The sequence below is a fragment of the Ictalurus punctatus genome, chromosome 12 (genome assembly GCF_001660625.3).
Source record: "Ictalurus punctatus breed USDA103 chromosome 12, Coco_2.0, whole genome shotgun sequence".
NCBI lineage: Eukaryota > Metazoa > Chordata > Actinopteri > Siluriformes > Ictaluridae > Ictalurus > Ictalurus punctatus.
The window spans coordinates 11,519,882-11,546,831 of NC_030427.2; the positions used below are offsets into that span (position 1 = coordinate 11,519,882).

Here is a 26,950-nt window from a genome sequence, read left to right on the forward strand (position 1 = left end):
ACAAGGTTGTAAACAAGAACAAGGTCAAAACCAGGATAAACAAACACGGTAACAAGGCTTGGTAATGACAGAGACAGAAGACAACCGAGCATATACTTCGCAAAGAGTGAAAGTTTAAAAGTCCTTTTAAATTGTGGTTGTGCTGTAAATTCGATGCAGGGAATTGCGGTCCATGGCGGCCATGTTTGAAGGCCACAGTGCAGTATGGGAAATGGAGTCACTGGTTTGATGTGAGGTCACCAAGTTGACCTCCAACTGGGGCTTTGGGGAGGAGGTCAGGAGTTCAGCAGGTGAGGCCACCTTGTGGGTCTCAGGTTGGAGCCCTGGAGATGAGGTCGCCATGTTGACCTCTGGCTGCAGCTCTGGGGAGGAGGTCATGTTGTAGTAGGTGCTGAACGGCCTCACAGGTTCATTCATGAGATTGGCCCTCCCCAAAAACTCATCCAGGTTGGGGGTGTACTCTGGACTCCCAAACTTCATTATCCATAACCCCACCTACTGAGTTACATTGTGAAGACCCTTGGATTCTGTACAGGACAGATGCTGTGCCCACTGGTGGGCTTGGCCAATGAGCTGGGAGAGTATGAACCCCAGCCACTGCCTCTGTGCCAGGCTCAATAAATATAATTGGCAGTCCAACAGAAAATACTCTGGGTAGCCGAAAAATCCATCATAAGGCTCTGGGGGATCCATGGCATCCCATTGAGGAAGCTTGATAGAGTTGAGTCTCGGTTGGGTGTTCCTAATTACTTTGGCATGATGTCTCCTTCGCTTTCATGCTGCTTCCATGTGATCGGTGAAGTATTCTGTCACGTAAAGGGGGCACAGACAGAAGCAAGTGCAGGTTAATTAGTTTAATCCAATAAGTTCAAGGATCAGACAGAAATCAAGGTACATAAGCAGGATGCAGGCCATGTTTGTAGGCCGTAGTGCAGGATAAGAAATGTAATCACTGGTTTGCTGTGATATGATGCTACCCGAATTTCCTTATCCTTCAGGAAATCACTCAATGAACCTAAGAGTTGCTTGTAGATATATACATTAATAAACCATAATGATTACAGTTTAGGATTATAGACATGGGCAATGCCAGTTTACAGATAATAATAAACAATTTGGAGGTATGTTGCATGAATACAGGCACACTACAGCCTGATTATTACAAATTTTGATTTATAACCCATGTATCAAAGCATGATACATTGAAGCAGGCTTCATGTAACAGAAATCAACTGTCTCTGTTCTGTGGTTTGGTGTGGAGATAAAGGAGGCCTGTGAAATTTCACACTCAGGGGTTCTCTTCTCACCCCAGCATTGACCCCCACCCCACCCCCTCTCCCCTTCTCTATGTTTTATGCCATAAGAGTTAACACAGATCGTGGTGAGCTAGCCTTTTTTCTGGCCATTTTGTCCTGGTGCTTTGTTTAATTTAGCATTGAGAGGGTACATAGTTAATCTAGGTTGTAGTAGGTGAGATAAAGAAATTAGGTCAGAAAAAGGTGTTCTCAGAGTCTGTGTCTTTTATGATGTTGAATGAACATAGAGTCTCTACCCTGTGGTCCAGGATAGGATTTGTTTCTCAACCTGTTTGTGGTATCTTATTGTCATTTATGGCTTTGCTGCAGCATCCTGGCCAGATGGACTCTCTGACAAAGACCGTTAGTGTTATTTTAAGATGGCACTTCTCTGCAACCACATTAGCTGGGCCCCATCCTGTGTCAAAGTCTTTGACGTATGGTTTGAATGTTTGAGGGTGTGGGTTTGGATTGCCCTCAGTCTAATGTGGCTCATTGGAGAGTTAGCCCAAGGCATGAGAAAACTAAGCAGCTGCTTAGGGCCCCGTGGCTGCCAGGGGGCCCCCAAGAACACATGAAATGACAGCTTTATTTATTTATTTATTTATTTATTTATTTAGGATATATTATATCAAACGCAATGTCACAGTTGAGCCTTTATAGACAGTGTTTCTCTTGAGTAATGAAAATGCTGTACTTATTCAAACAACCAGTTCTCTATTTACCCTTAAGATCAGTATTTGTGAGCTGTCTATGGTGTGTGCAGTAGTTCATTGAAGATGGAGGAGGGGTGACATTATGAGGTTTACTGACAGTTTGAGGATCCAACAGAGTTATGAGTCACAAGTTCTTTTAATAATTCTCATTGATTAAATATTTATAAAACCCAGAGACAGACAGAAAGGGTAATCAATAGCAATTGATTTATGAAAAAAAAAAAATATATATGACAAAATATGGAGATATGAGGTTTCTGTCCCAGCAAAAGAGCCATCTGAGGTTACAGTGGACACAGTTGAAACAGGAAACCACTGCTGCCAAATGATTGGTTGATTTGGATAATTGCATGAATATGCAGGTGTACAAGTGTTCCTATTAAAGTATTTGGTGAATGTATATCTGTACGTAACTTTTCCACCAGTAGATGGCAAACTAATCAGCTGCTAAATACACTCAAGATTAAACAAGTGGTTGTAGGAGAACAACACACAATTCTAAAACTCATCTTTCTAAATCTGTACCCACATCCATCCTCCTCCTCCTCCTCCTCCTCCTCTTCCTACTTACCATCTTCATCAATATACTTTTTCACAAATATGTAATATTGGATCATTTTCCTCAATAAATAAATGACCAAGTATAATATTCTTATCTCATTTGTTTAATTGTGATCTCTTTATCTACTTTTAGGACTGATGATGATGGTTTATGTCATATTTCTAAATATAGAAAATTCTAAAGGGTTCACAAACTTTCAAGCATCACAGTAGCAGCCATACACAGGCATCCACTCATCAGTTTCTCTCTTGACATTAATAAGACAAAGAAATGCAGCTTACCATGAAAAGATATTTTAGAAAAAAGTTTATTTAATTTTAGGAACACTGTGACGTTTTATATTAGATAAAAATGTCTATAAATGTTAATAGTTTATGTGCATGATGTTGTTGATGATGACGCTTCAAAATATAATATAGTTTTGATTCACAAATACTCCAAATATTCAGCTACTAGTGAAGTCTCCATTGAGAACAATAACGTCACCCCTGGATGGGGCATGCAGTTTTTTCATTATTAGAGTTGCCAGATAACTGGTTATTTAGTTCATTTTAATGATAATAAGAGGAATCTAGATATAATCTACACTAGATAACGTACATAATTATGGTTCATTCTGGTTGCTTGGGTGGATGTTATAATGAAAGTGGTATTGAAAATTTTCAATCTGGCAACCCAACAGCTTTCATAGAGGAACTAACAGACAGGCGTTTGCGGCAGTAATTCTCATCTTCTCACCCTCAGAGATGACTGAAGCATGCAGTGTTTTGATGTATCGCTAAAATCCTAGAGGATCTGAAATCAGAGTGCTAGGATATTTATATACACGTTTTATAGAAGAGAGCAGTGGGCTGAAAATGGAGAGCTGTCAACTGAGTGAGTAAAAGTTTAAATCTTTGTTTGAGGTTGTGGTAGTGTTTGTAGAGCTTAAACAGGAAATTGACATTATACAGTTGGCCCACCATAATGGTCTCAATCAGTGGAAAAGCTTGAGTAGATATCCATTCATCATGACTTTTTCTCAGCCAATCACACCATTGGATTTAAATGCCAGTGCTGGAGATCTCATGGACGACCAGATTCAGTGCATGAAGGATTTGGTAAAGTTCATATGACTTGTATTAGTCATATTGTATTAGATTTATTTCCTTAGAGAAAGCACAGCATTGTGAACTGCATGCCCAAGAGCTGTTAAAATGGACGACTGTGAGCTTTAAGGTTATTAGGTAATAAATATGTAATTATCTAATTAACTGGCAAATTAGTGTAGATTGTAGATGTTTAAGTGATGAAATCGTATTCAGTTGGTATAACCCTTAATAGGTCAAAATAAATGATCCTGATTACAATACATCATATCATCTAGACCTGCTACTATTTGACATCTGGAAGATACAGGGTAGAAATTAAGGCAAAGGTTATTGGAGCTTACAAGTTATTAGAGAATATCTGTATTTCACACTCAGAAAGACTGATGCAACTGTTATATGTTTGAATATCTTAACCTTTTCAAGTTTACTGTCCACTTTACTTTCAATTTAAGGTTATTATTTTTTTAGGAAAATAGATCACCTCACTTGAGACCACTACTTTAGACCATTATAGCTATTTAACTTAACATCATGATGCTAAGTACATCATGATGCTGATTTCTGGTGCTCAAGGCAATTATCCTTTCTAGTTTCCTTCTAGCTTATTATTTATTTATTTATTTATTTATTTTTACCTTTCTCAGTGCAGCATGTCTCTGGTATATCTCTAGAAACCTTATATACAAAACAACAAATTAAGTTAAAAAACAGTGTTAGATACCAATTAATTTTTTTTTTTTTTTTTGAAGAATAAAAAAAAGGTTTAAATATTTTCAATCATTTATGGTCATCAAAATTAAATGTTTTAAACAATAATGCCAAAATGTCTTGTTAATCAACACTTTGGAAGATTTTTTTATTTTCTGGTATACCATTTTATTGCTTTTTATTCATGGAATTCCTACACATAGAAAATCTATGTACTATATATAATAGAAAAGACATCTAAATAATCTAGTTACTGTATATTTTTAAATAATTTATGCATAAAAGGGTTTAATGTGTGATAATACTTTTGATAATGAACTTGAAATTTGAACTTTTTTATTTTATTATTTATTTATTTATTTATTTTTAGCCCTTTTCATTTTAGTAATTTGTCACTGGTTCTCTGGATAGTTAAGGTAAAGTTAAAGAAAGCAAATGGGTTTGGTGGTATAGTGGCACAGTGGCTATCATTGCTGCCTCTGTAGCTCCCTGGTTCAATTGAGAGGCTATGTTGTTTTATCTGTGTGGAGTTTTACATGTTATGTCCATATTAGTTTCCTCCAGGTTGGCTAGTTTCCCCCAACTTGTTGGTTGGCGACTAAACTTGCCCATAGTTGTGAATGAGTGTGTGAATGTGTGTTTGCAACGAATTGGCATACCATCCAGGGTGTATTCCCACCTCACACCCAGTGTTCCTGTGATAGGCTCCAGATCCACCGCAACCCTGACCAGAAATGTTGCCATATAGAGACATGGGAGTGTTTATTAAAACACAGAATCACTTGATTTAATGGCATGGTGCCTCAGTACTTGAGAATCTGAACTAGTGATCAGCTCAAATCCCAGATTTGCCAAGGAAATGCAGGACTCATGGATTTTTTTTACTGAGCCTTGTTAACCTCCAATGTTCCACTGGAAATGTATCACAAGATATAAGATCTCAAGTTGCTTGGATAAAGCATCTGTCAGATATAGTGCTTGAAGGGATTTTTTTGACTACATTGTCTGGATCCCTGATCAGCCTGATTAGTAGCTGATAAGGTGTATGTAAGCATTGTATGCATTATGACATGGTCCTGCACACTCTCAGAGAAAAGGGGTACGACAGTGTACCATTCCTTGTTTCTGGGGTGATTCCATCAACCATACACCTTTTAATATAGTTTTACTTAGAAAGATCCATAGTGTACCTTATAACGATTTACTGTAAAAGGTTGTTTAGTAATGGTCTAAACTTTTATACATCATATTCCAAAATATACATATCAAAGGTACAATAGGTAAGGGTATCAGCCCAATGATAAGGTAAGGTACAGTTTAGTTCCCATTTTCGGAGTGTACAGAATAGCATCTAGAGCAGGGGTATTCGTGGAGTATTCCAGGGTCCGGATAAACAACTACTATGCAGAATTCTCTAACAATTCTGTTTTTGTTTCAGATTTTTTTTTTCCCAAAACAAGCAATGTTGTTAGTTCAGACACTTTAGCTAAATAATTTAGACAAATCATTGTGATTAGCTGCAACAAGCCACAACAAAGAATTGTTACAGAAGACACAATGGTTAATGTTTTGAAAACTAGAATCATTGAATCTGGGTATTTTTTAAATGTTTATTGGCCAGTATTCAGCTGAAATACTTCCACCAGTTGAAGACCTCTAAACCACTATGCAAGACCTTAAAGCTCATGTACAGATAAAGGAAAAAAACTGCAGAATCTCAATATGGCTTACACTCCTTTGTCTCCTTTGTCTCCTGCACTCTGAATTTCCTAGCATGAATATCTTACTGTAGATCTTTTGCCACTGGTTTGTGGTCACTGACTTTATGGTATTCCAGTTTTGAAGCATACTGACAAAGGGGTGAAGGAATAACAAGTGGGTAAATAATGCAAATTATAATTTAAAAAATATTTGTTCCAAAAATTATTTATGTAAAAGGTTCATTTAAAAAAAAAAAAATCATTTTATTTATTATTTATTTTTTACATACTGTTCACACTCACCTGTTGTCTAAATAGTAGACAAGATACCTTGACAACATAACCACAACCATTTCCTGTTCCACATAATGATAGCTAGTCTGGGCTACAAATAACACAGATACAGTATGACCACAGAAAATATTCAAGAAGTGAATTTGAGTGCATTTATTAATTTTTTTTGCTGCCACATGGCTTTTGGTTGAATTCCTAGTTTGTGTTCTGCATCTTCAAAAAAATTGGCATGTCCAGGAACATAACTAGCTACATTAGAAGAGAAAATATAACGGACATACAGTACCAGCCAATCAGAAGCTGGTGATGTTACACAGCAAGCGAAATGCTTACTATTTATACTATTTGTTCATAAATAACAGGAGCATCAAATTTTGGGTTGGCCATTTCCCTTTTATAACACCAAATTCAGCTGATAAAGGCTTTGTTGAGTCAAATATGGTGTTTTAAATGAGGTAGAATTCTAACCTTTGCAGGACCAAGGATCTGAGGACTCAGGGAGCTAGGTACATAAAAAGATGCCATCTTGCTAACAGGCATATTTTTTTCCCAATAAGTGCTGATACACTGAAAGGACAAAAACATTGCCTTTTTTTGAGAAGACATTTGTCAGCTCCACCCTTTACACACACACACAAACCCAACACATGTGACCACATGCAAACATCTAAACATATTGAATACAGGAAGAGAAAAACATGTATTCGTATGTGTTGAAGATGACTTATTGAGTGTTTACAGACATATGAATCTACAGATATATAATTTTTGGGGCAGCTGATTTTTTTGGTTTAAGGTTCTGTTGTGCCCAAAATGATTAGTTGTGACTCCAAGGTTCCAGTGTTTATCTAGTCCAAAATCATTATTCAGCCATATGAGAGATGGGAAAGTTCCAGAGAACATTTTTATGCCTACATTTGCTAAAACGCTGGTGAAAGTAATAGCTCAGTGGTTAGTGGTTAAGTTTCTGTGGTTGGAAATGACAAAATCTAAGGATTTCCAGAGAACTACTGTTGAGGCTATAAACTTTATAGCTATAGACATGCTATATAACTATAGCTATACGATTTGCATTTGACTTATAAGGTGGATGCCTCGCATAAACAGATTTTCAAAAAGTGTGTTTAATTGTTGATATGGTGAAATTTTCAGTATTTTGACAGGCTTTTTTTTTATTATTATTTTTAGATAAAGCTGTAACTTTAAGATTTTCTGACATGGGAAACTCTTCAGTTTTGAAACTCTTCGACATTATGGTTTTTGCAAAAGAAGGAGAAAAGAGAATCTGTTGAGGGAATGATTGTTTATAGCAAATGTTTTTGTTATGATATTAAGATATGTCTTTCTTAAAAAAGTGCAATACTAAGAGATACCACCTCACATAAAATAAAGTCTTTACTGTCCTTTTGGGTCATTAAAGTACAGTGCTGTGAAAAAGTAGTTGCTCCATCCTGATTTCTTCTGTTTTAGTGTATATCTCATACTGAATAGTTTCAGAAATTAAAACAAAATATAAGATAAAACAAAGACAACCCGAGTAAACACAAAATAAAGTTTTTAAATGATAGTTATTTTTTGAAGCAAAAAAATAAAATTATCCAATACCGTACCATGTGAAAATGTATTTGCCTCTGTAGTTACTAATTCCCCAAATCTAAGAAACTACATTCATAATGAGTTTCAGCTGGACTAGACGCAACCAGGCTTGATTAATTCCAGCCCTATTCAATCAAATTAACACTTAAATATAACTTTTTCAATAGCATGAAGTTGGTTAAAAGGTCTTACCCAGTCATGCACGATGCCAAAATTAAAAGAAAATACAGAAATGATGAGGAAGAGGGTGATTGAAAAACATCAGTCTGGGAAACGTTACAAAGCTATTTCAAAGGCTCTGAGACTCAAAAGAACCACAGTGAGATCCATTATCTCCAAATGGAAAAACTCAGCACAGTAGTGAACCTTCCCACCAAGTCACAAAAGAAGAAGGGCCTACAGGCCCCTCTTGCACCAATAAAGGTCAATGGTGATGACTCCAGTATCAGAAAGACACTGGGCAAAAATGGCATTCAGTGGAAGAGTGGAGAGGCGAAAACCACTGCTAACCCAAAAGAACATTAAGGCTAATCTGAAATTTGCCAAAACACACATTGATGATCCTCAAACCTTTTGGGAGAATGTTCTGTGGGCTGATGAGTCGAAAGTGGAACTGTTTTGAAGACCGGGGTCCTATTATGTCTGGTGTAAACCAAACACAGATTTCCACTAAAAGAACATCATACCTATGGTCAAGCATGGTGGTAGAAGTGTGATGCGTTGGGATGCTTTGCTGCTTCAGGGCCTGAGAAACTTGCAATAATTGAGGGAAACATGAATTCTTCTCTCTACCAGAAAATCCTAAAGGAGAATGTCCGGTCTTCAGTCTGTAAGTTGAAACTCAAGTGACTGGATTCTGCAGCAAGACAATGATCCAAAGCATTGGAGTAAGGCCTAGTCCTAGAAGTAAGTGAAAGACTGATCTCCAGTTATCGGAAGTGTTTGGTTGCAGTTATTTTTGCTAAAGGTGGCACAACCAGATTTTAAGTTTAAGGGGGCAATTAGTTTTTCACATTGGTGATAGGTGTTGGATGACTTTTTATTTTCTTCAATAAAAAAACAAATCAAAACTGTATTGTGTTTACTCCAGTTGCCTCTGTTTTATGTTGTATTTCGTTTGAAGATCTAAAACTAGTTAGTATGGGATATAGACAAAAACAGAAGAAATCAGGATGGGACAAATACTTTTTCACAGCACTGAACCATATGTGTGACAGATTTCAGTACCAGTTACCAGTGCAGATGTTTTAACCAACCAAGAATGATTGCCATATCACAAAAATGAAATAAGTTGAGAAGAATAAATCCACTTGTAGTTTACAGTTTCAGTCTGATATTCAGTTTTCCCAATCATTTTTGGGCAATTAGGATACTCAGATTACATCAGACCTCATTTTAGCTTCAGAATAATACCTTGGAAGCTTAGCAGTGAAAATGGCATTAGCTATATGGCAATGAGGTAATGTATTTGGTGTGTGTGTGTGTGTGTGTGTGTGTGTGTGTCTGTGTGACTATTTTAGTGTCTGCTGATTTCTCGCCAGAGGAACAGCTTGAGATTGAAAACCTAAAGCTGCACAAGCAGGACCTTCTGGCTGACATTCAGGTACTAATGTAACTTGTGGCTTTACTGTTTGCTGGTGCAGTTGTTTCAAGCATAACTAATTACATTACCATAAATCACACGAAGAGAGTATTTGCTACTAATACTTTGGCTTCTATCATACATTGTTTTTCTATGTGTTGCATGAGGAACTACCAGCATTTACTAATAATTTGTTGATTTAAATAAGGCTATTAACTTGTTCATATTTTTGAAATATTTAAAAATATTGCAAGCATGTACAAACAAAAAATAATAAATGCGAGTGGGAAAATAAACCAGTCCCATGCACATGTCTCTAGTTGAGACCAATTATGAACTGGAGTGATGTAGCTGAGGTTGAGGAACTGTCATAGCTAGAATTCCCACACCATGTTGACTGTGGTGGTGTTTCTACTGTACATTTTAAACCTTCCAGTTTAGGGCATGCCCACTTCTGGTTTAAATCTGAATGCAGATACAAATACGGATATTTGGAGCACTAAACATATACATATAACATTGGTAATATCAGTATTTTACACCAGTAGTGTAAAAGTGCAGTGCACAATCACTTAGATGATTGTGTCACGCCACGCGCTTGCTACACCATGTTCATGACCAAACTTGCTGTACTTTCCCCTTGCTGTTTATTTTTTAACAACTGAATAAAAATGTAAAAAGAACATGTGGTTTTATGTCTAAATTGTCAACAAAACCTTTATTTTTGTTGACAATGTTTTTTTTTTCTTGACTTGATAGTTTCTTAAAATCTTTTGTGTTTATTTATTTGTTTATTTATTTATTTATTTTAGTTTTATTTGAGTCTTTTAGTCAGTTCTCATTTCCTCAGTTGCCACAATAACTTGTATCTTGGTATCAACGGTGCTGTTTCCATGCTGCATCTTGTGTGTGTAAGTGAGTGAGTAACAGTGTGTCAACTGTGGTGAAACGTTTTTGCAGAAGCTGAAGTGGGAGATCGAGAGTGTGATGGCCGAAATTCAGGACTTTGAGTCTACAGAAGAGAAGTGAGTGAACATCCAGCCTTCTCTTCTGACATGAAAAAAAAAGAACTCAGGACAAATGTGAATGTTACATCACATATCGTCATAAATAATTTTTGTTATTACATTATGCTTCTCTCACTCGTCAGTTTTTGACACAGTTGTAAATATTCTGAAAGCGGCTCATTTTTCAGTCATTTTTTTTTTATTACAGCAAAATCCACGAGAGAGGTAAGCAGATTTCTAGCGGCAAGAAGAAATTCAACATGGACCCAAAAAAGGTAAATTTTTATCACCACCTAATGTTGACCTTCATCAAGTATAATTGAATGACTGAATGCTTCAGTGACCTTGAGGTACAGATTATCGTAAATGTTACCTCCACTGGGTCTGCAGGGGAAACCAAAGAAATGTTCAACTTTCAGCTTTGACTAGATGACACTTTGATAATGATCTGAGCTTGCAGTCTTGTTTATTTTAAAACAAAAAAGGTTACTCACAAAGGCTTAAAATCCTGGAACATGTAGCCATGGCAAACCACTAGTGTTGATATTTAAAAATGAACTTGCTTTACAGCATGGGTAATAGTATGCTGATAGCAAAAAGGTAGCATCTGAAAGATAGAAACGGAAGAGCCACATCTTATGGTGATTTTTTTTTAATGGTGCTGTGGTTTTTCATTTTGAACAAGTGTGGTTTTCAGAAGGATGACTTTCGCAGCAAAGCTAACTCTGGCAAGCAGAAACAAACAAACTCTTTTTGTGTTATGATTCAATGGGCTAACAATAATTTGTTCAAATTTAAGCCAGAGAATTTAAGCACTGCTTTTTATGATCCTTAATTAGCATTTTTTTAATGTACATGCAGTTCTTCATATATAGTTCCTGAGCTTCTTGTTATTTTTGGAAACAAAGCCAGTGTTGTATCACCTCAAGCAATGGCCTGTGGGATTGTCTGTCTTATGTATTGGTAGCAAATTGCCAAAGACAATGCAGCAAATTTTCTGGACCTTTGAGAGACAACAGAATTCTGTGTCATCACATACACAAACTTCCACTTTTGCTGTATGTGTATGCATTTTTCCAGAGAACAATCAGAGTCACAGGGGACTTAAGAAGATTTAAGGAAGCATAACAGAGTACTTAATTACTGACTTACCAAATGCATAATGCTGGAGTTCCTAGACTCACATTATTATTATTATTATTTTTTTTACTGAATTACATGATTCAGGCTCAGCATGATTGTTGGTGCTACTTCATATGATTTCCTAAGCTTGATCATATGATACCAATCACTAAACATACAGTAAACTAAACCTAGAGTAAACTAAACAGGAAGTATATTATAGTGTGGACATCTAGTTCCTTCAGGATCTTTAAATGTGCTGACCGTGAACAACAGAATTAGTTAAATGATGAGTAGTTAAATCGGCATAAACTGTATGCTCAGAGGAGAAAATCCATCTCTGTTGTGTCCAAGACTTAGAAGATTGCAGAAATTAGGTAGACCACCAACATCTAACTAGGATAAGCAGAGATGGGGGCACACGACTCTAGAGCTTGGGACTCTAGACTTGACTTGGACTCATAGTATAGGACTTGTTACCTGACTCATTAAGAATCATTTTAAGCCCTACAAAATGATTTGTGCCTTTTTGGACTCAGATTCTACAGTCTGGGAATCTGTACTTCCCTCAGATTCTACTGCTTGGGACTCTAGACTCGACTGGACTCTACAATTTGGATTTTTGGACTTGATTCTGCGTGTGCAGCTTGGGGCAATAAACTCAACTTGGCACTACCACTTGGAAATTTTGGACTTGACCCAGACACTACGACTTGAGACTCTGATCTCAACACAGACTCTATGGCTTGAGACTCTGTACTCAATTTTGACTCTATGGCTTAGGACTGTAGATACAGCTCAAACTCTAAAGCTGGAGACTCTAGATTTGACTTGGCTCTACCACATGGAACTCTGGACTTGACCCAGACTTTATAGCTTAGTACTCTGGACTTGACTCAGACTCTACAGCTTGACACTCTGGACTCTGGACTCAACTCGTCTCTATGGCTTGATACTCTGCAGTAAACATGAACTGTACAGCTTGAAACTCTGTACTTAACTTGCATTTTACACTTTGGGACTCTGGACTTCTGAGGAGTTGGGGGTTTCTCTACATCCGACATTGGTTTTATGCAGTGACAGTCATTTCTTTACTCATTAGTATTTAAACTCAGGCCTCTGCAAATATGGTCAATGAGCCATTTTATGTTTTGTGTATCACCACTAATTTTAAAAGTGATCAGGCGGTTATGATCAGTATGTAGTCATTTTGGTTTAATCCAAATCCAATCCCAAACAAGGAGCCAAAAATGCTTTTTTTTTTTTTTTTGACTGGCCAGAAACAAGTGCAATGTAGTTACAGAGAGTGACAACAAAAACGAAGAGCCCAGAGACATCAAAGACAAATTGTACAGATGTTACATCATAGTTTTGGTTGTACAACATAATTTTTGTTGTGCAAAAACAAGCTCAGAGTCAGTATGTCTCAGCATGTTTCAGAACAGGCTTATCTGTCTATTATTGCAGGGGGTCAATTACCTGGTGGAAAATAACCTGCTGGAGTGGAAGCCCCAAAGCATTGCTGAGTTCCTCTATAAAGAAGAAGGTCTCAATAAGACTGCAATAGGAGACTTCCTGGGAGAAAGGTAATGCGTCAACCTTTTATTAATTACAGTATTCACTAGAAAGGCACAAAGAGTATGTTTTTAAATATTTTCCTGGTAGAACCTGTAGCCACATTTTTGTCAACTTCTACCATAAAAATAACTTTCTATAAATATTGTGACTCCTAGAGTTATTGAACATCAGACCTAGTTGTGAAATTAAATTTAGAAAGATTTGTATTTTTTCATAAATAATTGATATATTAAGGTCTGTTATCATCATCATCCTTTTCCGTATCTATAAAAGTACATCTACAAAGTGCATTTCATACATTTTTCCCCAAATGTATTTGATTTGCCCATACGTGTTTATGTCCAATTTTTCTTCTTCAGTTTTGCCCTGGTACTCTCATGGATATCAAACAACTGCAAAAAACAACAACACAGGTTTATCCAAAAAATATATCTTTGTTAAATATACAGTATCTCACAAAAGTGAGTACACCCCTCAAATGTTTGTAAATATTTGATTATATCTTTTCATGTGACAATACTGAAGAAATGACACTTTGCTACAATGTAAAGTAGTGAGTGTACAGCTTGTGTAACAGTGTAAACTTGCTGTCCCCTCAAAATAACTCAACACACAGCCATTAATGTCTAAACTGCTTGCAACAAAAGTGAGTACACCCCTAAGTGAAAATGTCCAAATTGTGCCCAAAGTGTCAATATTTTGTGTGGCCACCATTATTTTCCAGCACTGCCTTAACCCTCTTAGGCAGGGAGCTCACCAGAGCTTCACAGGTTGCCACTGGAGTCCTCTTCCACTCCTCCATGACGACATCACGGAGTTGGTGGATGTTAGAGACCTTGTGCTCCTCCACCTTCCGTTTGAGGATGCCCCACAGATGCTCAATAGGGTTTAGGTCTGGAGGCATGCTTGGCCAGTCCATCACCTTCACCCTCAGCTTCTTTAGCAAGGCAGTGGTCATCTTGGAGGTGTGTTTGGGGTCATTATCATGCTGGAATACATGCTGGGATCATGCTCTGCTTCAGTATGTCACAGTACATGTTGGCATTCATGGTTCCCTCAATGAACTGTAGCTCCCCAGTGCCGGCAGCACTCATGCAGCACCAGACCATGACACTCCCACCACCATGCTTGACTGTAGGCAAGACACACTTGTCTTTGTACTCTTCACCTGGTTGCTGCCACACATGCTTGACACTATCTGAACCAAATAAGTTTATCTTGGTCTCATCAGACCACAGGACATAGTTCCAGTAATCCATGTCCTTAGTCTGCTTGTCTTCAGCCAACTGTTTGCGGGCTTTCTTGTGAATCATCTTTAGAAGAGGCTTCCTTCTGGGATGACCGCCATGCAGACCAATTTGATGCAGTGTGCGGCGTATGGTCTGAGCACTGACAGGCTGACCCCCCACTCCTTCATCCTCTGCAGCAATGCTGGCAGCACTCATACGTCTATTTCCCAAAGGCAACCTCTGGATATGATGCTGAGCACGTGCACTCAACTTCTTTGGTCGACCATGGCGAGGCCTGTTCTGAGTGGAACCTGTCCTGTTAAACCGCTGTATGGTCTTGGCCACCGTGCTGCAGCTCAGTGTCAGGGTCTTGGCAATCTTCTTATAGCCTAGGCCATCTTTATGTAGAGCAACAATTCTTTTTTTCAGATCCTCAGAGAGTTCTTTGCCATGAGGTGCCATGTTGAACTTCCAGTGACCAGTATGAGGGAGTGTGAGAGCGATGACACCAAATTTAACACACCTGCTCCCCATTCACACCTGAGACCTTTTAACACTAACATGTCACATGACACCGGGGAGGGAAAATGGCTAATTGGGCCCAATTCGGAGTGTACTCACTTTCGTTGCAAGCGGTTTAGACATTAATGGCTGTGTGTTGAGTTATTTTGAGGGGAGAGCAAATTTACACTGTTATACAAGCTGTACACTCACTACTTTACATTGTAGCAAAGTGTCATTTCTTCAGTGTTGTCACATGAAAAGATATAATCAAATATTTACAAAAATGTGAGGGGTGCAAGAATTATTCACACCCTTTTAGACAATACTTTGTGCTACCTCCCTTTGCCAAGATAACAGCTCTGAGTCTTCTCCTATAATGCCTGATGAGGTTGGATAATACATGGCGAGGGGATCTGAGACAATTCCTCCATACAGAATCTCTCCAGATCATTCAAATTTCAAGTTCATGCTGGTGGCCTTTCCTCTTTGGTTAACCCCACATGGGGTTCAAATCAGGGGGCTGGGATGGCCATGGCAGGACCTTGATTTTGTGATCAGTAAACCATTTTTGTGTTGATTTTGTTGAATATTTTGGATCATTGTCCTGCTGGAAAATCCAACCATGGCCCATTTTAAGCTTTCTGGCAGAGGCAGTCAGGTTTTCACTTAATATCTGTTGATATTTGATGCCATGAATCCTAACAAAATGTTCAGGTCCTTTGGCAGAAAAACAGCCCCAAAACATTAAAGAGACACATTATATTTAACCGTGGGCATGGGGTACTTTTCCATATGGCTACGTCTCTGTGTGCGCCAAAACCACCTCTGGTGTTTATTACCAAAAATCGTTATTTTGGTTTCATCTGATAATAGAACCCGATCCTTTTTGAATTTCCTGTAGTGTCTAGCAAACTGAAGATGCTTAAGTTTGTTTTTGGATGAGAGTAGAGGCTTTTTTCTTGAAACCCTTCCAAAAAACTTGTGGTGATGTAAGTGACTTCGGATTGTAGTTTTGGAGACTTTCTGATCCCAAGACCTTTTTTGGCCACTCAACCCATCCTCTTCACAGTGTATTGAGACAATATAGACACAAGTCCAGTTTCAGGTTGATTCATAACATTCCCAGTTGACTGGGACTTCTTAATTATTGCCCTGATGGTGGAAATGGGCATTTTCAATGCTTCTGCTATTTTCTTATAGCCACTTCCCATTTTGTGAAGTTCAAAATCCTTTTGCTGAACATTACAGCTATATTCCTTGGTCTTGCCCATTGTTATGAATCACTAAGGGAATTTGGCCTTAAATATGTTGCCTCATATTTATACCCCTGTGAAAGAGGAAGTCATGGTTGAATAATTTCCTGTTTCTAATCACACAGGTATACTAAAAAATTGTAAATAATCATGGGAATATACTTCAAATACATTTTCCTCATATGAATTTACAGGGGTGCCAATAATTGTTGCACACCTATACTTATCAAAGTTTTTTTTTTTATATAAACCTGTGTTGTGCTTGCAATTCTTTGATATCCATGAGAGCAGAGTATTTTTGTGATTTTTTTTAAACAAAAGATTAAAAGGTTAAACAGTAAAGACAATTTTTCACACCATTGCTTGCTTGTATTTGCCAGTTGTGCCAATATTAGTGGAGGACACTGTACTTGCTTCATATGACATTTAGACAAGTCATTGTTTTGAAAAAACAAAAAACAAAACGACAACTATATTTACAAATCTCAAAGTAGTACTACAAGTTATCCCAAAATCTCCATAAATAGGGGACTAATAGCACTGTGCTGGTTGTGCCTTCGTCAGTGGATGTTCATGGATATCCACTTCTCAGTTGGTCAGCAACACTTCCAGTCTTTTTGAATGTGTTAATAAGTTTGGCAACAGTATTGTGTGTGATGTGCTTGCCATGTTTCCTGTTAAAGTCCATCACAACCTTGCGATGTCTTCCCGATCCAGCCATGAGAATGATTTCAATATGTTATTCATTTGTCAAAGGCATTCTTAAAGGCTGTCTGAAAAAATTATATAAACTAAATATGAAAAACGTTGGAAGACATTTTATTAATAATTGTTAATTTCCCTTATGTATGGAGCCTTTTGGCATACCCTGTATATTACAATCTGAGTTCCATTACTTTTTGGCTACATTAGCATCAAGCTCTAAGAACAAATAGAACATTGTTACATTACTACTAATGACAAGTTTCCTACTGTGTTAAGATTTTAGGATTTTTCATGAACTTTGTGTTTGATATTTTGATTTGTGATATGCACAATGTTGCTGGTATGGTGTAAATATGATACAATCTCTTCAACCTCCACAGAGAGGATATGCACCTCCAGATCCTAAAAGCTTTTGTGGAACTTCATGAGTTTTCAGACCTCAACCTTGTCCAAGCACTGAGGTTAGGATCGGATTTTTAATCATTTAAACATGTTGGTTGAATACATTTTATAATTAAAACAAATTATTAGCATTGGCAAATTGTTGTGATACGAGGAATAAAAGATGACAGGGAATGTTATAGGAAAATATTCAACCACTGGATGGTGTGATGTGGCCTGATGCAAAGCAGGTTTACTGTTACCACGCAGAAATAAATTATTTTCTAATAACAACACATCCCAAAGTTTTTCATAGCTCTTATACCTGAGCAATATGCCAAGATTTTACTTATAGTATACTGATAATATTCATATGTTGATATAAAGTCTAAACTTATAATTACATAAGAAACTTATAAAAGACTTCTGTGTCTTTCAGGCAATTCCTGTGGAGTTTCCGCCTTCCTGGTGAGGCGCAAAAGATTGACCGCATGATGGAGGCCTTTGCCACTCGCTACTGTGAATGTAATCCAGACGTCTTCCAGTCCACTGGTGAGCAAAAATCTTTTAAATTTATTTTATATAGGGAATGTGAGTGACAATAAAAGCCCCCGAAAGATCCCAGCATCCATTTTGCTCTAGAGTTTGTATAGTATACCAAAGCGGAAAAAAACTGATCACAAATGTATGTAATCTATTTTCAGACACCTGTTACATCCTCTCATTTGCCATTATCATGCTGAACACCAGCCTGCACAATCCCAACGTGAAGGACAAGACCACGCTAGAGCGCTTCATCAGTATGAACAGAGGCATCAACAATGGCGAAGATCTTCCCAATGAGCTTCTCACGGTCAGAGCCAATCACCCAACCACACTCAGCTCTGTCAGGCCACATACAACTTACATGTAAAAAAAAAAAAAGGAAATGAAAATGATTTAATGAGGAAATGGTAAGGGTGACGGATAACAAAAGATGCAGTTTTGACTAGCAGAAATACTACTTTACCAGTTGTACTCATATTACTGTCTGTGAGTTTTACATGTTCTCACTGTGTCTCCATGGGTTTTCTGACATCAGACTGCCACACGCCACACATATTGACAATATACAGTACTAGATTATTATCTTTTTCGAGATAAACAGCATATTAGTCCCTTATTTTGGTTTTTAACACAATATCATGATATTTTCAGAATGAAAATTTAAGTTCTCACTGAGCATTCAGATTAAGTATTGGAATGAATCTTTGGCATCAGAGAGTTTCTCCATACCCTCTTTTGTTCCTCTTTTGTCACCTCTCCCCACAGAAGCTGTACGAGAGCATACGAAATGAGCCATTCAAAATCCCAGAGGATGATGGGAACGATCTGACACACACTTTTTTCAACCCGGACCGGGAAGGTTGGCTTCTCAAACTGGGTAATTACGTCTAGCTTTTACTTAATATATTACAGGTGCATCTCAAAAAATGATAATATCATGGAAAAGTTTTTTTTCCCCCAATTTACATTTTTTATCTAAAAATAGTTTTTTCACATAATTTCATTCAAAAAGTGGAACTTTCATATATTCTGGATTCATTACACATAAAGTGAAATATTTCAAGCCGTTTTTGTTTTAATCTTGATGATTATGGCTAACAGCTCATGAAAATCAAAAATCCAGTCTCTCAAAATATTTGAATAAAGAATTTATAATACAGAAATCTTGACCTGAGAAGAGCTCTAATCAGCTAATTAAAAGGAGCCCTGACCAAGTATTGTGTGCATAAATTAACATACTTTTCAGAAGGTCGACATTTCTGTATTATAAATTCTTTATTTTTGATTTCCATGAGCTGTACACCGTAATCATCAAGATTAAAACAAAAAAAGGCTTGAAATATTTCACTTTATGTGTAATGAATCCAGAATATATGAAAGTTCCACTTTTTGAATTAAATTACTGGAAAAAATTAACTTTTCCACGATATTCTAATTTTTTGAGTTGCATCTGTATGCTGTAGTTTAGTATGAGTAAAGAAATAACTGTTTATGAGAGTGTATTATGATTATATTATACCACAGCACTGCTGAATTCTCTAATCTGACTGGTCATGTTATGATGTGTTATAAGAGGAATTCTGTAATTTTCCAGGATGACCCTGAAAAGTAATCTTCAGGGTGGAAACAGTAACTAAATTTTTAACATCAGACCACATCACATCACCCTATTGTTGATTATTTTCCTATAACAGAATGTTTACAGTATTTCTTACTTAGCTGTTACATACATACAGTCGAGTTGTGTTGAGCATACTGTGATATATGACTGTGCTTGGGCTGCAGGAGGAAGAGTGAAGACATGGAAGAGGAGATGGTTCATCTTGACTGATAACTGTCTCTACTATTTTGAATACACCGCAGTGAGTAAATATTCATATATGTTTGTTATGGTATCTTCAACATCATCTTAACCTTCATTAAATCCAGAAAACTCATCGAATGTTTGGCTTGTAGGACAAAGAACCGAGGGGGATCATTCCTCTAGAGAACCTCTGCGTCAGAGAAGTCAACTACACACGCAAACCGGTGAGGTCACAGGCAGTTTGAAAGAACAGATATGTTGACATCTTTGCAGTCATGCCTTGGAGGACAGAGAATACTTATGATTAATTGATGAGTCAATCAGTAGTAGTGGTGACTATTTGGGCAGTGCTAGCAAAGTGGTTAAGATGTTCAACTATTCACCAGAAGGTTGTGAGTTCAAATCTCAGCACTGCCAATCTACCACTGTTGTGTCCTTGGCCCAGGCCCTTAACCGTCAACTGCTCAGCTGTATAAATGAGATAAACCTAAGTTGTTTTGGGTAAGGGTGTCTGCCAAATGCTGTAAATGATTAATCAATGAATAATCAATTGCACTTGGAGGAGTGAAGACTCTAGATTCTGGAAACTATTGATGCTTCTGCTTTGTGCTGGAACTTTAGTTATTGCATAACTGTATTTCATGTGTTTGTGTTTCTGTGTGTCTGTAAGGGAAAGTACATCATTTACGTTGAACCTTTTGAGATCTGTGAATCAGACTTTTGCACATATGCCTCCTGTGAAAAATACTCAAAAACCATGGCAATGATTCTGCCAACAATGAAATTACGTTCTCACACTGATTGGTATGAGCCAATAAGCCCTTTTCGGATAGGTATGGAATAAAGCATGAGGAGGACATGATATTATAGGAAAATAGTGAACAACTGGGTAATGTGGTGCATCCTGAGTTGCATCAGAGTTACTGCTATTTTGCAAGTAACAGATTCACCTAAACGAGATAGTTGAATATTGGAAAAATGTGATCTTTTTCCATCCTTGAGGTCTAACTTTTCTTGAGTCTGTGCTTATAATAGCCTCAGATTTCTGTTCCCAGCTGACATGAGTGGAACCTGATGTGGTCTTCTGCTGTTGTAGCCTATCAGCCTCACAGTTTAGCATATTGTGTTCTGAGATGCTTTTCTGTTCACCACGGTTGTAAAGAGTGGTTATTTGAGTTACTGAACACAAGACACTTAGTTGATGTGTAGACAAGCATCAACAAGGCATTACCTGCCATAATGTAACTGTGTGGAACTGCTGCTCAGTGGGTGGTGTTTTTTTTCTGCTCTATTCTGAGCAAACTCGAGAGACTGTTGTGTGTGATTAATCCCAGGATATCAGCAGTTTCTGAATTACTCAAAACAGCCCTTCTGGTACCAACAAGCCACGGTCAAAGTCATGAAGGCCATGATTTCCTCCCACTCTGCTCTTTGACGTGAACAGTAATTGAAGATATAGAGCTGTATTTGCATGACTGTATGAATTGTGGTGCTGCCACATGATTGGATGTTTGGATAACTGCATAATTGAACAGGGATTATTGGTGTTCCTAATAAAATGGTCAGTGAGTGTATTTGTCTCACCATGTATATGTATGTGCATGTGTTTTCAGTACTGTCTGGAGCTGTATAACCCCAACAGTAAGGGACAGAAGATCAAAGCATGCAAGACAGAGACAGACGGAAGGGTGGTGGAAGGGAAACATCAGAGCTACATGATCTGTGCTTCAACAGCTGAAGAAAGAGACGACTGGATCGAAGCTATCAGGTCTCACACCACCTCGATTCATAGTCTTATGCCACTCCTACCTTTAAATTGTGTTATGTTTACTGTATTTACCAGAAGATTCTATTTAAATTGCTCTTTTGTGGAATTTGCGATTGCAGAAATTATGTGAACTCATAAATATGTTCATGAGTTGCGATACAAAGTTGACATTTTAGTTGTATGTAGCTCTCTCTTAGTAATTTACCATCACATCTGAGGAAATATTGGTATCCCTGATACTTTTAGCTAGCTATGTTCATGCTAGCTATCTAAAAAGTTTTGGTTATTAGCTAGCTTATGTGTAGCTTATAATTACTTTAAGGTTTCAAAAGTAAAAAAAAAAAAGTGGCAACAAAATATTCTCCTCAGATGTCACTTTTAGTCAAGAAATGGGGCTGTATCTACTGTATTTACACTGTATTTACAGGAAGCCTCCATTTAAATGGCTGTCCCTTGTGGTATTCAGGACTTCAAGAGTTGAAATTGTTCATGATTTGTGACACAATATTAACGTTTGTTGGTGATTGCTAAGTGGAATTTTAGTTGTATGTAGCATTTCCATAGTAATCTACCAACAAATCAGAGGAAAATATTGATATTCTTGATGCTGTCATGCATTGCTAGCCTTGGTATTAGCCTGCTTATACTCAGTGTAATTTACCTAAAGTATAGAACAATTTTGGTGAAGAATATAAACCTAATTATTATGTGAACATATGAACATTTGGTTTGTTCATTGCTCAGTAATTATAGTACAGTTTTAATTATATTTAATATTTTTAAAAATAATTTACCAACAAATCTGAGGAAAATATTGATATTTCTGATGTTATTAGCTAGCTGCCATGTATTGCTAGGCTCGGTGATTAGCTAGCTTATTCTCAGTAGCTGCGTTTACATGGACAACAATAATCCACTCTTAATCCGATTAAGACCATACTCTAATTAAGAAACTACCATGTAAACAGCAATTTTTATTTACCTTAATCTAATTAAGGTCATAATCGAAGTAAGCAATAATCTAATTAATACATGTGGAATACTCCTGTTTTAGTCGCATTATGGATGTGTAGTAGTGACATGTAAACACCTTAATCACATTATGAAGGTCGTGTGGGAGTTTTCACCGCATTTTGCGACAGGACACGATCACACACGGCAGTTTTATGTTTTACGGCGAACAAGAGAGTTCGGCTGTGTCCCAAATAGCATACTTTCCTACTATAGGCCTGAAGTGGGGAAAAATACATGTATCTCGGCTACTATATAGACGGTAACTACGCGATTTGGGACCCACCGCTTCAAGCAGTTGTCTATTAGCACGTACAGCATGACAAATAATTAACTGCACTTAAAGCGTTCGTAAAATAAATAAATAAATAAAAACACCCAAAACTGTATATGGTCCCATAACGAACACAAACTGTATGTTGATACGTGAAATTCTGGAGGGACGTCGGACGGCGTGGCGCGGTGACGTAATGACGCGGGCTGTTAATCTAATTATGTTCTAAAACATGTAAAACGGGAACATGACAGGAGTATTCTAAAAGCGACTCATGTAAACACCTTAATCACATTATTACCTTACTCAGATTAAGGTCAATAATTAGATTACTGCTGTCCATGTAAACGTAGTCAGTGTATAGTAAAGTACAGAACAACTTGGTTGAAAAATAGAAACCTATTAGTGTAAATCTGTGTGTATTTCACAGTATAGCTATGTATGTTTGGTGTTGGTGTTAGCTAAGCATAATTATAGTGTAATTTTAGTTGTATGTAGGCTTTTCTTAATAATTCACCAGTACATTTGATGTAAATATTGACATTTCTGATGTTTTTAGCTAGCTACATGCTCGCTAGATCTATCTTGAGTTGAAACTGTCCATGAGTTGTGACATAATGTTGATGTTTTTCAATATTTCTATGGATGTTTGGCTGGTTAGTAATTGCTAAGTGCAATTTTAATTCTGCATATCCATTCTTTTAGTAATTTACTAGCACACCTGAGGAAAATTTAGCAATTCCTGATACTTTTAGCTAGCTACATGGTAGCTAGCTAAATTGCGAACTTTGCAATAGTTAGTTAAAGCACAGAACAATTTGGTTGAATAATAGAAACTTATTATTGAGTGTATTCACTGATATGGTATAAACTAGGGTTCAAGTACAGTTTTATTAGTTATCAAAAGCTAATATACAAATTTGACTCAGCTGATACTTAATGTTTCAAAATACATCATTTAATATTGGGACACTTTTTTTTTTCAGCTGTTTGCATGATGCTGACCTTGTAGTTATAGGGATCCCTGAGCCTAGTTTTTAGCATTATTAGCCTTTTAGCTTCAGCCAAAAACTACAGTTGGGTTAAGCTGATGTGTTAAAATTATTTTGGTAATTGTTATTTTGGCTACACTCTGACTTTAATGAATAAAATACTGACACATTGATCTAAGTATTTTCTGTTAATAACCCACAGGGCGAGCATCACAAAGGATCCATTTTATGACCTGGTCTCAGTCAGAAAGAAGAAAGTCATACAGCAAACACCACAGGACTGACCACAACAGTGCATCATGGGATGTGGAATGAGAAGTGACAAACACTGCAGTCTGCATGTAGCAGGAACAGAATGACTAAATGTTTAGTCATTACTCACGTCACTGTGTATAACCAGGAACTGAAGAGAAGCAGTTCTTTTTGTCTCTGCTGTTTGTGTGGAACAAATAGTTTGTAGCATGACCAGCAGTTTTTTAAAGACCTACAATCAAATTGCTTAAAGAGGTCATTTAAAGGCCTTGGGAAAGCAGTTTTGAGATCGAAGTATTATTAATGTACTTTTATATTTTTGGTCTTATGGACCTGCATGGTGTCTTAAGATATTTTGGAATAATAGCCATATTGGATTTTTTGAAATGAATGCTTTCATTGTGGGAAATGAAGCCTCCTCAGCGAGACTGTCAGTGTAGGAAATGTGTTTTTTCTTTACACACACAAGCCAATCTGATGACTTTGTTGAATACTCCAGCACTTAACACTGGCTCATTTAATGGCTCGATGTTTGGATATCACCTCACTTGTCTTGTTGTTTCGGATTAAAAATCAAATTCCTAACAAATCAATGTAAATAGGTGTGATGGTATAGATGTTATTCAAATCATAACACTTATAGTAGGCTCCTAACACACAGACTTGAACTGATTTCATCACTTAGAGCCAAACCCAGAGTTAAGCGCACAGTGAGGATTTAATACAGAAATTACACACATCAGTTTTCAGACCTCAGATGTAACTACTAATGTACAGTAAGTGCTGTTCAGACGTTACACACATGGGGCGGAGTTTGCCTAAAACAGGTGTGTTTCAGTTGTGCCCAATTATGAATTTTAAGCTGAAATTTAAGCTTTAGGCTGTAAATACACTTAAAATGGAATGCCAGTTGAGGTCAATATTAAATACATATATTACATATGTAAATATTGACATAACCTTTGGACTTGTCTCCAGGTCAATCGATAAAAATTTATGAACAATTTCTGCTAGATTTATATTTGTAAAGAATGATAGATCATTTGACATATTGCATGTTTTAAATGTAAGCCAATGGGAAGCTGCCAGCAACGGGTTGAAATGTGGTCGCTTTTTTGGGTCACAGTGAGGAATCCAAATAGTTCAACTTTTTCTGGCCAATCAGGTTAAAAGTTGAGGGGGCAAGCAAGCAAAACAAACATGAAGGACAAACTGCTAGTGGAAAATGCTACGTGAGTTCTTATAAATAAAATTATGTCACGAATAGAAAATATTTCATTGCCAATATTCCAACATTGCAATGAAACATATAAATTAAAAAGAACAACATGTCTATGTTTGGGACATTCACCGGTTTCCAATGTGACATCCCACTTTATCTGTGGCTGCATACAATCAAGTCTTCTCTTGATTTTCCTTTATTTCATCTTTATTTCTTCTTTGTTGTTACTACTAATAATAATCTAATCTAGATAACAAGCTAGCCTAGTTAGTTAGTTGATACTAGCTAGGCCTGGAATGAGCATTGTTATGGTTACACGTCTTATAAACTGCTTTTTTCCGCCCCACAAAACATGCCAGGGCAAGCATTTTTTTGTTTTAAAGAACAAAAAAATGAGGGAAAGCCACCTTATAGTGTTATTTAGTGGACTAAACCTGTAGTGTGCAGAGGCAATAACAGGATTCCTGTGTTTACTCTTTGTTGTGTATATATAGGTTATAATTTATTCATATACACCATATGTGACGTGTATATTAAACCTGAATAAGAGTTTTATTATTTATCAGTAAACAAAGAATATAAATGTAAACTTCGCTGTACATGTACTATTTTATACATCAGATGTACAGTAGTTCTGATTTGCCTGATATATATATATATATATATATATATATATATATATATATATATATATATATATATATATATATATATATATATATATATATATATATATAATTTTATTGTACAACATCTGTAAATATGAGATCAAAGTATTATAGGGAATCACTTGATTATTACTTGTATTATTATTAATAAAGTCTTTGTTTTGTTTAATTGAATCAGTGTCAGTTTCTAGAAAAGTTCATAAAAATTTTGTGAAATGAATTTGACACTTCTTGTGTTTTGCAAAAAAAGGGGAAGTGTAACCTGAGTTCATTTTCCTTCCTCTCTCTCTCTCTCTCTCTCTCTCACTCACTCACTCACTCACTCACTCACTCACTCACACACACACACACACACACACACACACACACACACACACTCACACACACACACACACACACACACACACACACACACACACACACACACACACACACACACACACACACAGAGTTACCAGATTAATACTCTGTGTGTATGTTTATTTCTAATGGTGCTTGATAATGTCTTATAACCTGTAAACTCAGTGCATGTGCACACACTTCACACACCACATGCATTTTCCTCTCTCTCAGACACACACCAACACACACACCAACACACCCAGCTCATTCTCACGACAGTTTTATTTTTAGCCATGACACACTTATCTGTCGCCTCGACCAGTCGGCTTTTGTGTTAGCATTTCTGAAAGGAGTTTGTTTAACCTGAGATAAGCAGCATACTTCATACTACATGAACATCATGTAGATTTTGCCCAAATGTACCTTTTGTTTTGTGGAAGAAGCAAAAACCTGTGCCCCCTACCCAGGAAACCCACTGTTTCATTACCATGATGTACCTAATTAAATAGGTCAGTAGGGTGGCTCATAGCTCCAACATCCATAGTTCTGTCCTGAGCTTGTGTTACTGTCGGGGCAGAGTTTCACATGTACTTCATGTGTCTGCATGACTTTCCTCTGGGTTCTCCAGTTTCCTCCCACTTCCCAAAAATATGCCCGTAGGTGAACTCTTGGTAAACCATTAACTACTCAGCTGTAAAAACAAAAGCCATTCTGGATATCAATGTCTGCCAAATGCTGCGAATAAATA

At 37.0% G+C, this 26,950-nt stretch overlaps 1 protein-coding gene across 2 annotated transcripts; it reads left to right on the top strand.

Moving 5' to 3' along the window:
* The first annotated feature begins 3,277 nt into the window (after positions 1-3,277).
* cyth4b (cytohesin 4b) lies at positions 3,278-25,355 on the top strand. Of its 2 annotated transcripts, XM_053684804.1 has the most exons (14): positions 3,278-3,449; positions 8,758-8,868; positions 9,483-9,565; positions 10,505-10,569; positions 10,760-10,826; positions 13,141-13,259; positions 17,323-17,403; positions 17,763-17,875; positions 18,028-18,176; positions 18,635-18,746; positions 19,655-19,731; positions 19,826-19,897; positions 21,287-21,441; positions 23,921-25,355. In XM_053684804.1, the coding sequence occupies exons 2-14, from the start codon at positions 8,832-8,834 to the stop codon at positions 24,000-24,002; spliced, it is 1,212 nt and encodes a 403-aa protein (XP_053540779.1). In that variant the 5' UTR covers positions 3,278-3,449; positions 8,758-8,831; the 3' UTR covers positions 24,003-25,355. The 2 variants fall into 2 exon arrangements, with proteins under 2 accessions (XP_053540779.1, XP_017337980.1); XM_017482491.3 differs by lacking the exon at positions 8,758-8,868.
* Positions 25,356-26,950: the final 1,595 nt, after the last annotated feature.

Excerpts from the sequence above, each read along its gene's own strand:
- cyth4b (XM_053684804.1), top strand. The coding sequence starts at position 8,832 with ATGATCCAAAGCATTGGAGTAAGGCCTAGTCCTAGAA. Across the intron at positions 9,566-10,504 it reads ACCTTCTGGCTGACATTCAG|AAGCTGAAGTGGGAGATCGA; the intron begins GTACTAATGTAA and ends ACGTTTTTGCAG. Across the intron at positions 19,732-19,825 it reads ACTATTTTGAATACACCGCA|GACAAAGAACCGAGGGGGAT; the intron begins GTGAGTAAATAT and ends TTTGGCTTGTAG.